Genomic DNA, 14,161 nt, shown 5'->3' with positions numbered 1-14,161 from the left:
AAAATTAGTCCCTAAAGAGAATTTACGATGGTACGCGAGTGCGTGCCGGACAAATGGATTTTAAACTGTCTCGCGAACGGGATCATCGAGTGTCCTTCTTCTCGAACGCAATCCGGGAAGATTCTCGCAGGACTGTCATCGATGACGGGGATCGTATAATACAAGTTTCTTAGAAATCGTATCGGTGGAAATGCACCGCCATTGGATGGAATCAAATTCGACGATGTTCAAGAAATTGAAATTCCTTCGATTCGAGCGTATCCGCGTTGCCGAACGTTCGAAATTCACCGAGGAGGAATTCTTTGCGACAAAAATTAAAAAAAAAGAAAACTTCTGATTCTCGATCGCGATCAAGAAAAACAATCGCTCAGAATTTGTAATTCATTTGCCTCGGCGAACGTTCGAAATACAATCGAGGGATGATTCCCCGTGGTAAAAATAAACTTAACTCGATATCCGGAGAAATGAAAACCTGATCAACGACCGCAATTAGGAGAACCAATTCCGCGAATTCTAGCGTATTCGGTACGCGTAGGCAACACGCTCGCGGAACGAATACACGTGAACAGGCTTGAACCGTGCGCGAAAACGAAGCTTAAAACCGACGATCTCGTTCCGTACGACTCCACCGCGGGGAAACTGAAATCGCGATAGCGGGGCACCGGGAACGGTAACACAACCATCGATCCCATCTGGGACGAAGATCCCAGCTACGATCGCGGAAGAGAAACCCGGCGCGAGATTCCAAATCACGAGGACAAAAGAAGGTGGTACACGTCGGCCAGCACGTTGGTGCAACAAGCGCATTATGATACCGGGGCAATCGGGAGCACTCGCGAAGTAAAACGCTCGTAGGGGAGCCGAACGAGCAAGCGTGTACACGCTTCCGTTCTCGTGGATCGAAATCGCGCGTGCAGAGTGAAAGGAGGGGAAAGAAACTTTCCTTTTGCATCTTCGTCGGGTGAAACGAAAATAGAAACGGAGACAATAGCGATTCTATCCGCGAAATTTATGCGATCTGATTGCAAGGATCATCGCGAGAGCAGATTATTGGCAAGTTGTGGCACGGGTCCGTCAGCAGTTGTCTGGGAAGTTGTAGGTTGTATCTCCCTCTCTCCGGTTGTATGTAAATTTCTATGCATCGGTTGTGTCGCCAGTCCCGTTGAGTATTTGGGTTGCGAGTGGATCGTCGAGTGTTTGACAGTTTCGTACCATCGCGTACGAATACGCGCGATGATTGTACGCTGTGCATGCAAATTTGGGTCGGTTGCTTGTCGGCTAGTTACGGTACATCCTTTGGCTGTTAACAAGACGCGTTGCATATGAATGTACGAGAGTTGTGTCTCTTGGTCCCGGGACATCTGGTTGCGGGTAGGTCGCAGAGGGTTTGATAACTTTTTGCCAGAGATGGTTGTACGCTCGATCGTTGCACACGGGTCACGGTGTATACGTTGCTCGCGAGAACACGTGGATACCGTGGTTGTCTACAAGTTGCTCGGTGCATCGGTTGCAGTTGCAATGGAATTGTGCACGGGGCACGACGCATGTAACGATTGTAAGCAAGTTGCGGACCGTTTGAGAAACTTTTTGCAAGTGATCGCTGTGAGGCCACGAGCTGGAAAGACGACTCCCGGATCGAGGGGGATGAATCACCGCGTGTGTGAATTGTCTTTCGAGGACGATCGAAACAATACGATTCGCAATTTCCTCTAAAGGTCAACTTCCCAGCTACGTGGAGCACACGTATGCGCGCAAGCCTGTATCCGTTGCTTGTGTCAAAATCTGCATGTCGTTGTTGTCTACAAGTTGTTCGACGTATCTGTATTTTCGTAAGTTACAGATTACGGATCGTAAGTTACGGAGCGTTGGATAACTTATTTCAAGAGCTTCTGCACAAGTTACGGTATATTTCTCTATATATTATACATATCTATATATATTTACTTATATTGTCGCGAAATCCGTATACCATGGTGGTCTACAAGTCGTCCGGTGCGTCACAGGTTACGTAGCGCGCAACCCGGTGCAAGGACGCATCTGTCGCGTCGTCCGCGAGTTGCGGCCGTCAGTTGCAACTTGCCGCGCAGCCGACAGTTGTCAACAAGGTGTCCCACATCCGACGGTTGTTAACGAGTCACGGAATCCTCCGTTATTACACTCGAACGATCGTCCCGCGCCCGTGTTCGTCCATTGTATGCAAACCTAGGCTACGCGTAACTACGCGTTCGAATGCATTCATCGTTCGTCGTCGAACTCGTCGATGAGTTACGACGCGTTCAACGATCGCCACGGTGATCGAAACGCAGCGACAATTCCAAGTAACGCGATTCCCTTGGTGCACGATAATTGTTCGTTCGCCATCACGAATCCCAACGAGTACCCGCGCCTCGGTTCGCCTCCCGACAAATAGAAGAACAGACAGTCCAGTAATTTATACAAATGAAATTAGATCCGCTCGCGGTAATCGCGCGAGCGTGTCGTAATTACGAAAATTAACCCTATAATTTTCGCGCATAAAATGCAGAAGGCGTGGATACGCAAATTGCCGCGAGATAATGGCGACGCCGACAACCGCCCAAAGAAACCGGAACAATTTCGACGGCTTAAATGAAACTTCGTTAAACCCCGCAGCCCGCGGCAACCTAATTAACGATTGTTCGCGCTACCGTTTTACAACCACGCGGACTGTAACAATTCTTCCCCCCATCCGAGTTTCGCGAGCTTGTAAATCTCGTTCCCGTCTAATTGTATCACGTGGCGCTGATTCCGCGCGGAACGGTTTTTCATTAACCAACGACCACGGCTCAGGGGGAAAGCACAGGGGACTCGATCATTCGATCGTCCGATCTTCAACTTTCGACTCGCGGTTCATCATCGAAAATTCCATTAAAAGTTTCACGGTCGGCGCGAACAACCGTCTCGAAAATCGAGGAGGAAAAATCGAAAGAGGTAATCTCTCGAGAGGAAAATGGTGTCGATGCTCGAATCACCGTGATCGTTGCATATTAATCGTCGCGAAGAGTCTCTCGATTGAGAAATTGTCTCGACGACGAATCGAATTGTTCATTATCTTAGGTATTCGAATAACGGGTAATGTAATTTCAGTGTCGATTGAAATTTGGTTTCTTGCACAATAATTTCGAACGCGTTCCAAAATATGCAATACATGTTTTTCCCGTTTTCGAGTCGACGTTTATACGGTCTTAATGCTTGTTTATTCGTACCGGCGAATAAAATTGCAAAATTTTACAACGGCCCCCGCGGGTATTTCAGAGATAGACAATGTAATTTCGGTCCCGGTTGAAATTTCGGTCGTGTCGTTTCCTCTGGCGAATGTTCAAAAATTATCGGCCCGATAACGAAATAAATTGCAAAATGTTGCACCGTTCTCGCGGGCATTTGAACACTGAACGATGAATGTGATTTTCGAACCCGTTGCAACATAAGCGACGCGTAAATTTTTCGGTCTTCGTGTTGACGTTCGTACGGTCGTGTCGTTTTTCCATCGCGTGGTGAAAAATGGCATTGCCGACGAAATTGAACAAGAAGTTTCATCCGGAGATTACGCGAAGCTTCTATAGCGCGTGGGCGTATTCGCGCGGGAATTTTCACTCTGGCGTCACGCTCGCGTAAACAGATCGGATTTATCCCGGGAACGTTGAACAATCTTCGACACCGTTGCTGGACTGTTGCATAAATTAAACGCAACGCTAACTGGATCGAGAGAGAGAGAGAGAGAGAAAAAAAAAAAGAAGAAAAAACGTCGTTCCGCGATCCCGAAGCTCGTCGCGGAATTTTCCCCGGGAAAAAAGTTCGTTAGCCGTGAGAAAAAGTTTCGCTCGACGCGCGAGAAACGAGTCGCGCAAACATCGTTAAAAATTTCGCCGCGACTTGCAAAAAACTCGTCGAATGCGTTGTCGTTCGTTTCGACGAACAAGTATCGGTCGAGAGACTCGTGGAAATTTGTAAACAATAACGAGATTTCTCGAGTAGGACGAATCCGCGGGATATAATGTAACGACACCGTAGAACCAGGTTAAATTGTTTAACTTTCGCGTAAAAATACTCAATTCTCGCCTCGGTGTATCTCTTGTCCCTTAGAGTCGTTTAAAGAGTGAAATCTCTTGCTTGGAAATTATTATTCGAGTCTACGAACGAGAAATGTAACCAATGCATTAGGTTGTAAGGGTGAATTTAATTTTCAGTCGCATCGTAATTTTTAATTCTTTTCATGGAATCTCTCGTCGTCGAGTCGGTGCTTGTTTGTTTGAAAAGAAGTAGAAATTTGTGAAACACCAAGACGGAGAACGCGAGAATCGATTCTTTCTTCGACGCGTAAGAAACTCAACGACGTTTCCACGCAACCCGGTTTCTCGTTAACGAGAACGCTTTTCTTTTTAACGAAGGGTCGCTACCCTTTCTTGAAATTTGTTCGGGGATACGAGCGGAGAAAGAGGGTCCATTCGGGGACGATAAAGCGCCGAGAACACGTCCTGGCTTTTACCAAAACACTCGTAAACGGCGTAAACGTAGAACCGGGTGTCGTTGTTCGTTGAACCGCATGCAAATTCCCTCGAATCGAATTACAAGCTTACAAGCTTACTCTCGTTTACGGACCAACGGTGTTTTCTGTGTTAACAGAGATCTGATGTGACGCTGAACAGGGTGGTAGGCTGTATAAAGGGGCGAAATGAAGGGTGGCAGTGGTGATGTCCCAGTCATGGTCACCGTCCCCGCCTCCGTGTCTCTCAACGTAAGTACGCTCTCGAAGGGTTGGTATTTTTCTTTTTTTTTTCGCTTCTCGAACACTTCGCCGCGAGATAAATTTTTCCAGACGCTTATCGTCCGTTAATTCGATGGCTTAGCGAGATTAGAGTGTCGTTCAGCGGCGTTATACGTCCGTCGACTCGGTACAATGCATTTTGCCAACGAAAGGGGATCAGACCACCTATTGTCCACGTCACGCGTGTTTCTCACGAAGGTGTTAAATTGTAACACCTTTGCGACGCTTTTGTTTCGTTCTCAAGTTCAACCGAGCACCGTTCGAACGAATCCAAAGTCCACGAGTCGTTAAACGTAAGTTTCTTAAATTGTATTTTTCTCCTCGCTTTTATTTTTGAGAATGAACCCTTATGGTGTAGAATGTACGTTAGTTTGAAGATGAGTTTTAGTGTTGAACTCTATAAATTTGTTGCACGGTTTGACGCGGTTTGCATGTTTGTAATTACAGTAAGTAGCGATCCGAATGTGCAAGGTGCAGTATTGGAAGGTAAGACGTGAAAGCTTTTTTCCCTCTCGCAATGAAAATATTTCGAGGCGCGTGAAAATTTAAAAACGACCTTCGAAACTTCCACGGAATGGTAACGCAACAAAATCAAGTACCGTCGCCTCGAAGGTACTTCGAATTGGTATCGTCCACGGTGAAAGAAACTACTTATGCCTGAAAGAGTTGAACGTCATCGTTGCGAAGGTCTTTCGAAAAATCTCTCATCCACCGCGGGGAAAATTGCAAACTCGTGTATACGAAAAAGTCGAAACCTTCGCAACGAAAGGAACAAGTGCAACGCCATCACCACGAAGCTCCATCGAAAGGTACTCTCGATGAAACGTTACTCGGTAAAAAGAATCGCAGACTCGTGTATACGTAGTAAAAAAAATGAAACCTTCGCACTTCGTTGAAAGAAACACGTACGACACGTCACCACCTCGAAACACTTCTCGAAACTTACTCTCGATGGAAAAGATCGCACACTTGTATACACGAAGAAGTTAAAAACGACCTTTAAAACTTCCACAAGAAAAAAGAAACAAAAAAAAACAAAAAAAACATACGAATCAAATATCACCAACTGGATCGTCCTTCGAAACTTCCCCCTTCTCCTCCCCTCTCCCCATTACTCGCGACAAACGAGAATCGGGATTCCTCCCCCGGTCGCGAAAGAAACGTCGAGTTGCTCGAGTATCGGACGGTTACCACCACCCTGTATTTTATTTTTCGAATCGTTTTCATTTTTCAAAGTGTCGCGCGGCGGTTTCGAGGGGGAGGGCACGATTTCGCAAGCCAATTACCGGAGGCAAGTTTATCGCCGCGCGGCGCGGAACCGGGCCGTCGTAGTCGTTGAGCAACAGAACCGGTGCTGCAAGTATTCCGCATAGCAGTCGACAGTCGTACGCACGCAGGTCGCGGGTACCTTACCATCGATCGTCCTCTCGATCGTCTCGCGAGATCGCCCCGAATCGATCCGATCGAGGAGGATTCTCTCTCTCTCTTTCTCTCTTTCTCTCTGTTTCTCTCTCTCATCTCCCGCGCTCGTGGCTCGCGCGCTACGACTCCCGGGAATTTATCTCGGCCCCTACGGAGATCCAACCAACGCTGTTCTTCCATCTGCTTTTTGCCCGTGCCCCGCGCGACGTTGTCCCCGACCCACCGCGAGCTTTGAATATTTCCGCGGCAGCATCTCCGAGCTGGACATTTTTTCACCGCTTCTGTCCTCTCTTCTGGGCTCGAATTACGCCCAGAGATTGCAACGGATCGCGATACCGATGAACGCGTTACTCGACGCGGGGATTCGATCGATCGATCCGATCCTCGAGACGGCGAGGGTAACCGATCGATAACGATATCGATAACGATTTTATCGCGAGAAGAATTATCTCGCGTCTCGTACGAACGATTGCAAAGGTACGGTACGCACGGTACGTGCATTTCGTGCATTTTTGTTTCCATAGGATTCACATTACCCACTTTACTTCGTTGGAATGTGAAATATTGGAAACGGAGAGGAAGGATTGTTTCGATTCGTGAAACTTTAAGCAACCCGGTTTATTCGGGGGCCCTTGGTAGTGGGAAGTATTTGATATTTTACACTACAGGGGTTTTTTGAAACTCGATGTTTCGAGCTAACGTTTCATATCGAAGAATTGAATTTGGGGAAGTTTTACACTTTCCTTGCTTATTGTATCCAATTTCTAAGGTTGTAACTCTTATTTCTGAAATAATCTGTATATAAATAATCTTTGTACTCTAAACGAGAGTAGAATTAAATATATGTATTATGTAAATTACACTCGCGTCGATCGTTGTCAATTCTCTATTCGAGTTCGATGTGACGATTTCCATACGAATCAAACCTAACCTCAATAATCGCTAAACAAGAGTAAAATTAAATATATATATTATGTAAATTATACTCGCGTCGATCATTGCCAATTCTCTATTCGTGTTCGATGTGACGATTTCCATACGAATCAAACCTAACCTCAATATTCGCTAAATAAAAGTAAAATTAAATAAATATATATATATACGTTGTGTAAATTATGCTCGCGTCGATCGTTGTCATTTCTCTATTCGTGTTCGATGTGACGATTTCCATACTAATCAAACCTAACCTCAATATTCGCTAAATAAGAGTAAAATTAAATATATATATTATGTAAATTATACTCGCGTCGATCATTACCAATTCTCTATTCGTGTAGGATGTGACGATTTCCATACGAATCAAACCTAACCTCAATATTCGCTAAACAAGAGTAAAATTAAATATATATATTATGTAAATTATACTCGCGTCGATCGTTGCCAATTCTCTATTCGTGTTCGATATGACGTTTTCCATACAAATCAAACCTAACCTCAATATTCGCTAAACAAGAGTAAAATTAAATATATATATTATGTAAATTATACTCGCTTCGACAGTTGTCATTTCTCTGTTCGTGTTCGATGCGACGATTTCCCTACGATTTATTGAAAAATCTCCGAAAGAATCTTAACGTTCGTTGAAATGGATAACGAAAGAAGAATCGATGAAGTATCGAGGTGCGTGAATTCGTGTCGGTTTGCCCTCCATTTCTCTTCGGAGAGCAGACCGCCCCGGTGTTAGAACCAGGGGTAGTCCCACCCCTAGCCACTACAAAACGACACTCGTGCCCCATGAATTTATCAGACTGATCCCGATAGAGGCGAAGTACCAATTAGGTGCGCCGTGTAAAGCGACGAATTAGCATTCTCGGGGGAAAACGGGACAGGATCATAGCGCGTGAAGCGTCCGGGAGAGCGGAAGCGCCGCTTTAATTAAATTATTGCAGCGGTGGCGAGCTTCCGGCGTGATTGATCGTGTTCTGGCGACGTTTCCGTTCCAACCAAGGATTAATTATTTTTGATAATTGTTTCGGTACCGTTCGACCATTTCCCCACCGCTTTTCCTCCGCAGTTTCTCGTTTCGACGCGCGGATACACGGTATAATTGCAACGAGATTTGCAATTCGCGTTCGATCGCCAATTTTTTACTAAACCCCGAACCGTGATTGGAAGAAAAATTACGAAACGAATTTTCAAAGGATGTCTCTTGGTTTCCTTCTCGTTATTTCTAGCTCTCGATTTTTCCTTTGATTCCGTGCACGAGTTTTCTCGTTTCAAAGATATTCAGGATGCAACAAATGTAGCGTATATTTATAATCAATGTGTAGTATATATTTGTAATTAATGTACATATTTATATTTAAACAAGACAGTTATGTTACGTGAATAATCGTAAGTCAGAGTAGTTAGATATTTTATTACACTACTATATTAGTTATACAGACTTCAATTTTCTACCAAATGTTAATACTTTAATTTTATACTGTAAAATATAATAGTTAAAAATCTATGCAAGTATTTGCACAATTTTCCTGCAATGTGTTTTTCTATCTAATAAATTTTTGTCTCGCTGTGAAAAATATTTATTTATTCTGATTCATCATTCTACTGTTATTGTTCGAAATCATTAGCCAAGAGATTACCGAATTGTTCGTAATTAATTAAACTGTATCGTCGATCGCGACCTCGTAACGGTAATAACTGGGTTTGTTCAAAGTCAACGGAGCGAGTTTTAACAACAATTATAGCGAACCGCGATTCTCGAAATGCGGCGTACGTATCGTTAATGAGTTCGAGGTATTTGACGAATTCGAGAAATTCAATGGAAACAGTACCAGGTACCCAGCGGGGTTTCCTTTTCAATCGCGACGCGGAAGTAGAACTCTCAAGAACATTTTTTTTTTAATACAGTCACGTCGCATCAATTCGGAGAAGTTCAGCCATAATAATATTAGCCATAATTATGTTATTCTTGGAAGGTCGAATTGAAATTGTTTCGCAGCACGTTTCGTACATTTTCGTCGACTCGTTAACCGGTACCAGATAATACAAATATTTAATTTAAAAATAATATTCCCGTCTTTGCGAATTCACAATAACGAATCCTTTTTTCCAGGACCTCTACAAGTTAAATCCTTTCTTCCAACTATCGTTTTACTTTTCCACTCTTTCCTTGTTAATAAATACAAATTTAAATCATTTCCCTTGTATTTACTTCGCATTCGAAGTAATCGTAATATATTCGTAATCTCTGTTATATTCGAGCGATATAACATTCCTACGCGATTTATATTCGTACCATAGTATTTTCCATCTACGAAACTACAGTATTTTTCAAGAATTTCGTTCGATCGAAAACTGTCTGCCAGTTGGCACGAGCGAGAATGCTTTCGATCGTATCGTTCGAATCTAGGAAGAATTTGTTCCTATTCTTCGTTTATTTTTCTTTTCTTTTCTTATCTTTTCTTTTGCGTAAAATCGAGCACTTTTCCCAACGTGATAAAATTCCGAAAGAGAAAACACTCTCGATCGAGATCGAATCTGTTTCTTCGTCGTTAAAACCAGCCGCTATTATTAAATGTTAATCGGCCGGGTTATTTATGGAGAACAATCAGGTTATCGGTAACGAGAGGCTTTCGGTTTCTTCGTATTTCTAGTCGCTAAATTAGAGGCGGTAATTGATTCTATTCATAATCATCGTCCCGCGAATCGAATCGCGTTTAATGGAGGATGTAATTTTGAAACGTAGGAACTTCTAAATTATTTTCCTGCTCTAATTAGCGGCGATATTAATTAAACGTCTTTCCACCGTTATTTGTGCCCGTGTTACCGTATCGAGGATAAAAGGGAATCGTTTTGCAATGACAAGTAGGAACGAGATAAATTTACCGCGTATAAACGAATGCCGTGTAATCGCTTGTAAATGGTAATAAGATTTATTTTCATTAGCTTCTCTATGTCTTGACCGTATTTTCTTTGGTTATTTATTCGTTCACGGGAGGATCCTTCGGTGAGCGTGTAACGCGAGGAAGAATGAGGTAGCAAAGAGCGGTGTATGATAATGTCGGCATAATAATGAATAACGATAGTGGTTCTTTACGAGGACAGAATTTCAGATAATGCGCGTTCGAACGTCTCTGGGTACTCGAACAAATACAATTGGTTTTTTTTTTACGATGGAAAATCATTTTTAAAAATTCCCAAAAACCCACGAATATACATTCCGCGTAAAATACTCCGATTCTCGTCGCTCGATATTTTATCTCGATGTTTCGTCGTTCGAAAAACTCGTCGAGACATTTTTACAGCAATTTACAATATCTTAGAGAACGTAATAAGCGTACTCACCGATAACAGCGTAAATTGGCTGGATTCCGATTATCCATTCTCTGGCAAGAAGCTGTTTTCGATTCCAACGAAATGGCAGTTGTCCAAGTTGTCCAAATCCAGAACACTGTCCAAATAAGTTACTTAGCAATCACAAACGCAACCACATCGCGCACTATTACTATAACAACGTATTCGTGTCGATATTACGACTATTGTATTTAATATATATTTCCAAGTATCGAAATTTAATGACGATTCATAGCGAAGGGAATTAAATCTTCGATCGACAGCTACCAAATGTACCAACGTATAATTACTATAACCACGTATTCGTATCGATACAACCAATATTATATTTAATATAAATTTCCAAGTACCGAAATTTAAAATCGATTCATAGCGAAGAGAATTAAATCTTCGATCGACAGCTACCAAATGTACCAACGTATAATTACTATAACAACGTATTCGTATCTCAACCAATATTATATTTAATATAAATTTCGAAGTACATAAATTTAATGGTGATTCATAGAGAAGAGAATGAAATCTTCGATCGACAGCTACCAAATGTACCAACGTATGATTACTATAACAAAGTATTCGTATCGATACAACCGATATTACATTTAATACAAATTTCGAAGTACATAAATTTAATGGTTATTCATAGCGAAGAGAATTAAATCTTCGATCGATAGGTACCAAATGGGTTAATTAAGAGAGACGTTAAATTTTAACGACGAAATCTAACCGTTAACAGAGCTAAGCACACCGAGGCAACGTCGTCGCCACGAGGGTTGAATTTCAATATCGATACACGGCCACGAGAACGAAATCTTCGAGTAACACGAATCAAGTTTGCAATTTCCCACGAACTGGTAATTAAACGCGATGCCGAAACCGTGACAATGAAATCCAAACGCCACGAGTGCGCTAACGAGGCCTTAACCGAGGGGTTTACATTTAATGGTATCTGGAGGGGGGACTATCGAAATTCGATGGTAACGGTGACGAGAATTAAACCTACGATTAACACGTACCAATTAGGCCGGTTGAACGCGATACTGAACCGTAATAGTGAAATCTAAGCGGTACCAGGGACCGGGGTTAAATCAAATTACAACGCGCGGCAACGGGGGGTTCGATGATAACGGCGATACACGATCACGGAGTTGAATACTTCGACGAGTCGTGGACGATTGAATCGAATTATGCAAAACGCGTCGTTATTTCCAGGGGAACGATGTCGTTCGACGACAACACTCTCGAACGTGTCGAATGAACGCGTAACGAGAATCGAAGATGTCGCGTGAACCGTAATCGAGGATAATATCAAGTTCGGTGCACTGTTTTCGTGTTTTCTTTAAAAATGCAACACTCGCGAGCACAGAGACACGTAGAAACGTACGCTGAGATCGTTCTCGAACGCGCAAATGTTTCTCGATTGTCGACGAAAATTCGTCACGGAACGATGTTACCGAATCGAGAGACCGTGCACAACTAACTTGTCTTTCGTCCCGTTTCGTAGGTCACGGTCGCTTCGAAGCACAACAAATACCTCTTCTATACTGTTTTCATACCGAGGTCTTAACAATAATACAGGCCTCGCTACGTATTTCGATTTCACGAGACAGAAAGCTCGAAATCGACGCGATTCGGGCATTTGTCTGTTATCGATGCTAGAGGGGAGTCGAAACGAATCCGCGATTGCTTCGATGGATAATTACCAACCGAGGGAATTGCGAATTGGAAATCGAGATGAGATTCTTTCGTATACGGGGAGCAAAGTGTTATTCAATCGTGAACAGTTATAGGATATGAAAACAATTTAAGCAGCGACTGTATCGTATTAATACCAGATCTAGATCTCTGGATAGATTTAAATTATTATACAGAGAGAAGTTTCTGTTTTTTTATTCGTTTTTAGATACAAGGACAGTTGCCCTGATCTTTCATCGAGTTTTCTACGTTATTTATTGAAAATATTTCGAGATAAAAATTCTGATCACCGCGCACGAGAATCTTCCTATTCGGAGCAACTACAGTCAGGTAATTTCCTGTGGCAAAATTCGGTAATAAAAAAAAAAAAAGAAAGTCCTACAGACGATGTAATTTCCTCCACTTTATAATATAAAATTTATGCACGCTGAAACCTTGGAATACGCGCTCAGAATCGATAGATTTGCCCAGAAAACGAGTCGAGCACGATTTCCTGGCTCTTGATCGGATTATTTAAAATTCCATGCAAATACACTGTGGTGGCGTATCAAAATCCTGATTACCCTAGAATAGGAACATTCGTCTTTCTGCTCGAAGCACGAGAGAAAAAATTGAAACTGTCTTCGAAAAATCGTTGCAGAAGGTAATTTTTTATTTTTTTCGCACTCTTTAATAGAAAATTCACCAAAATGAGAATATCTTGCGCGTTATCGTTTACATGTGCGACACTTACGAATGTTTCCTCGGAATCGATACGTTTACCTAGAAGAGGACGAGAATCATGCATGATTTATGACCGTATTGTTGGCACGGAGCGATGTCGAAGAAAATCCGATGTAATCTCTCTTTCACACCGATGGAAGCTTTCCGAGTCGCGTATGAATGTTTCAGAACGATGTCTGTTTCCTTCCATGTGCCTTCTCCGGAGACAAACAGTTTAGATTTGCATCTATTCAGGTGCAAATGGAAAATGGACCGGTAACGGGCTCCCGGGGAATTATGAAATAGGAAAGGCGGCGGAATATTATAATAATCCGCGTAATCCTACGAAACGTGAACTCGTAAACTGGATCGTTCGCGCTCGATAACTCGTGATATTCTCGAGACTCGTTCGCAACTTCGTTAGACAACCCTGACGAGCTATTTCGAACGTTCGCGATCTTGGAAACATTACAGCCGGAATTATCCCGGTGCGAAGAATCATCGAAACGGAGAATTCTCGTCGCTGCGACTGACGAGCGAACTTAAATAAATGATGCCTCTTTTGAATTCGTTATCAATGGAACGGGTATCCAGAAGGACGTGTACACATTTGTCATCCGGAGAATCGATGTATCTTTGTAACAAATTTTGTATTCGTGGTTAAAACGAATCAACCTTCTCGTACTCGTGTTATTTATTTTCCAAAGTCGCGGTGTTGTAAAAGTATCTTCTGAAAAATTTGATACATCTTTATACTCGATTGTATCGCGGTTAACGAATTGCTCTTCGATCGGATTATCTCTCGAAGTGGAAACAGTTAATAAATTACTGCCTCGTTGGATTGTTATTTATTTTTCGATGCGAAGAAAAGGCACATGCTACACCAGCTGCTTCTTTAATGGCCACGGCGAGCAACGAATTGTCTTCAAATTTTTCTACACGTTTCACGATACGAACGCGACTGTTTTTTAGATACCGATTCGTTTGTAAATGTAAGATCGAATTTGCATTAAAAGAAGAGATAAGTACCGATAAACGGTTGAGACCGAACACGAACGAGAAACATATAAAACAATCGTTAAACCGATCTGGACGTATCGGCTCGAATTGTGGGGCAGCTGTAAGCCATATAACTGAATTAAAAGCATTACGATTCATCGTACCTGGGAATGCACTCGTTGCATCGTAGCGCACGCGTAACGATGCAACACGCGAAGATCTCTGAATTAAGTACGTAATGGCAGAAATTGAACGCCTGTA

At 42.7% G+C, this 14,161-nt stretch overlaps 2 protein-coding genes across 19 annotated transcripts in view; one reads left to right on the top strand and one right to left on the bottom strand.

The window, feature by feature from the left end:
* LOC143143720 (uncharacterized) overlaps nt 1-14,161 on the bottom strand; it is a 304,262-nt gene that overhangs the window by 152,642 nt on the left and 137,459 nt on the right. For all 17 annotated transcript variants that reach the window (XR_012991226.1, XR_012991229.1, XR_012991227.1 and 14 more), the window contains one exon: nt 10,496-10,601. Coding sequence is in view for 12 of the 17 variants with exons in the window: in XM_076305330.1 (XP_076161445.1) it covers nt 10,496-10,601 (106 nt within the window). In the remaining 5 variants the exon portion in view is untranslated. The remainder of the gene's footprint in view (nt 1-10,495; nt 10,602-14,161) is intronic.
* The window catches only part of LOC143143719 (ras-related protein Rab-37), a 161,613-nt gene that overhangs the window by 10,351 nt on the left and 137,101 nt on the right, over nt 1-14,161 (top strand). The window contains exon 2 of one of the 2 annotated variants that reach the window (XM_076305316.1): nt 4,642-4,753. The exons of the other annotated variant lie outside the window; for it this stretch is intronic. Within the exon in view, the coding sequence (XP_076161431.1) occupies nt 4,691-4,753 (63 nt within the window). The 5' untranslated portion in view covers nt 4,642-4,690. The remainder of the gene's footprint in view (nt 1-4,641; nt 4,754-14,161) is intronic. 2 annotated transcript variants of the gene reach the window in all.

This window comes from Ptiloglossa arizonensis, chromosome 2, assembly GCF_051014685.1.
Source record: "Ptiloglossa arizonensis isolate GNS036 chromosome 2, iyPtiAriz1_principal, whole genome shotgun sequence".
NCBI lineage: Eukaryota > Metazoa > Arthropoda > Insecta > Hymenoptera > Colletidae > Ptiloglossa > Ptiloglossa arizonensis.
The sequence above is the reverse complement of the archived record's forward strand: the minus strand, read 5'-3'. Positions and strand labels throughout refer to the sequence as shown.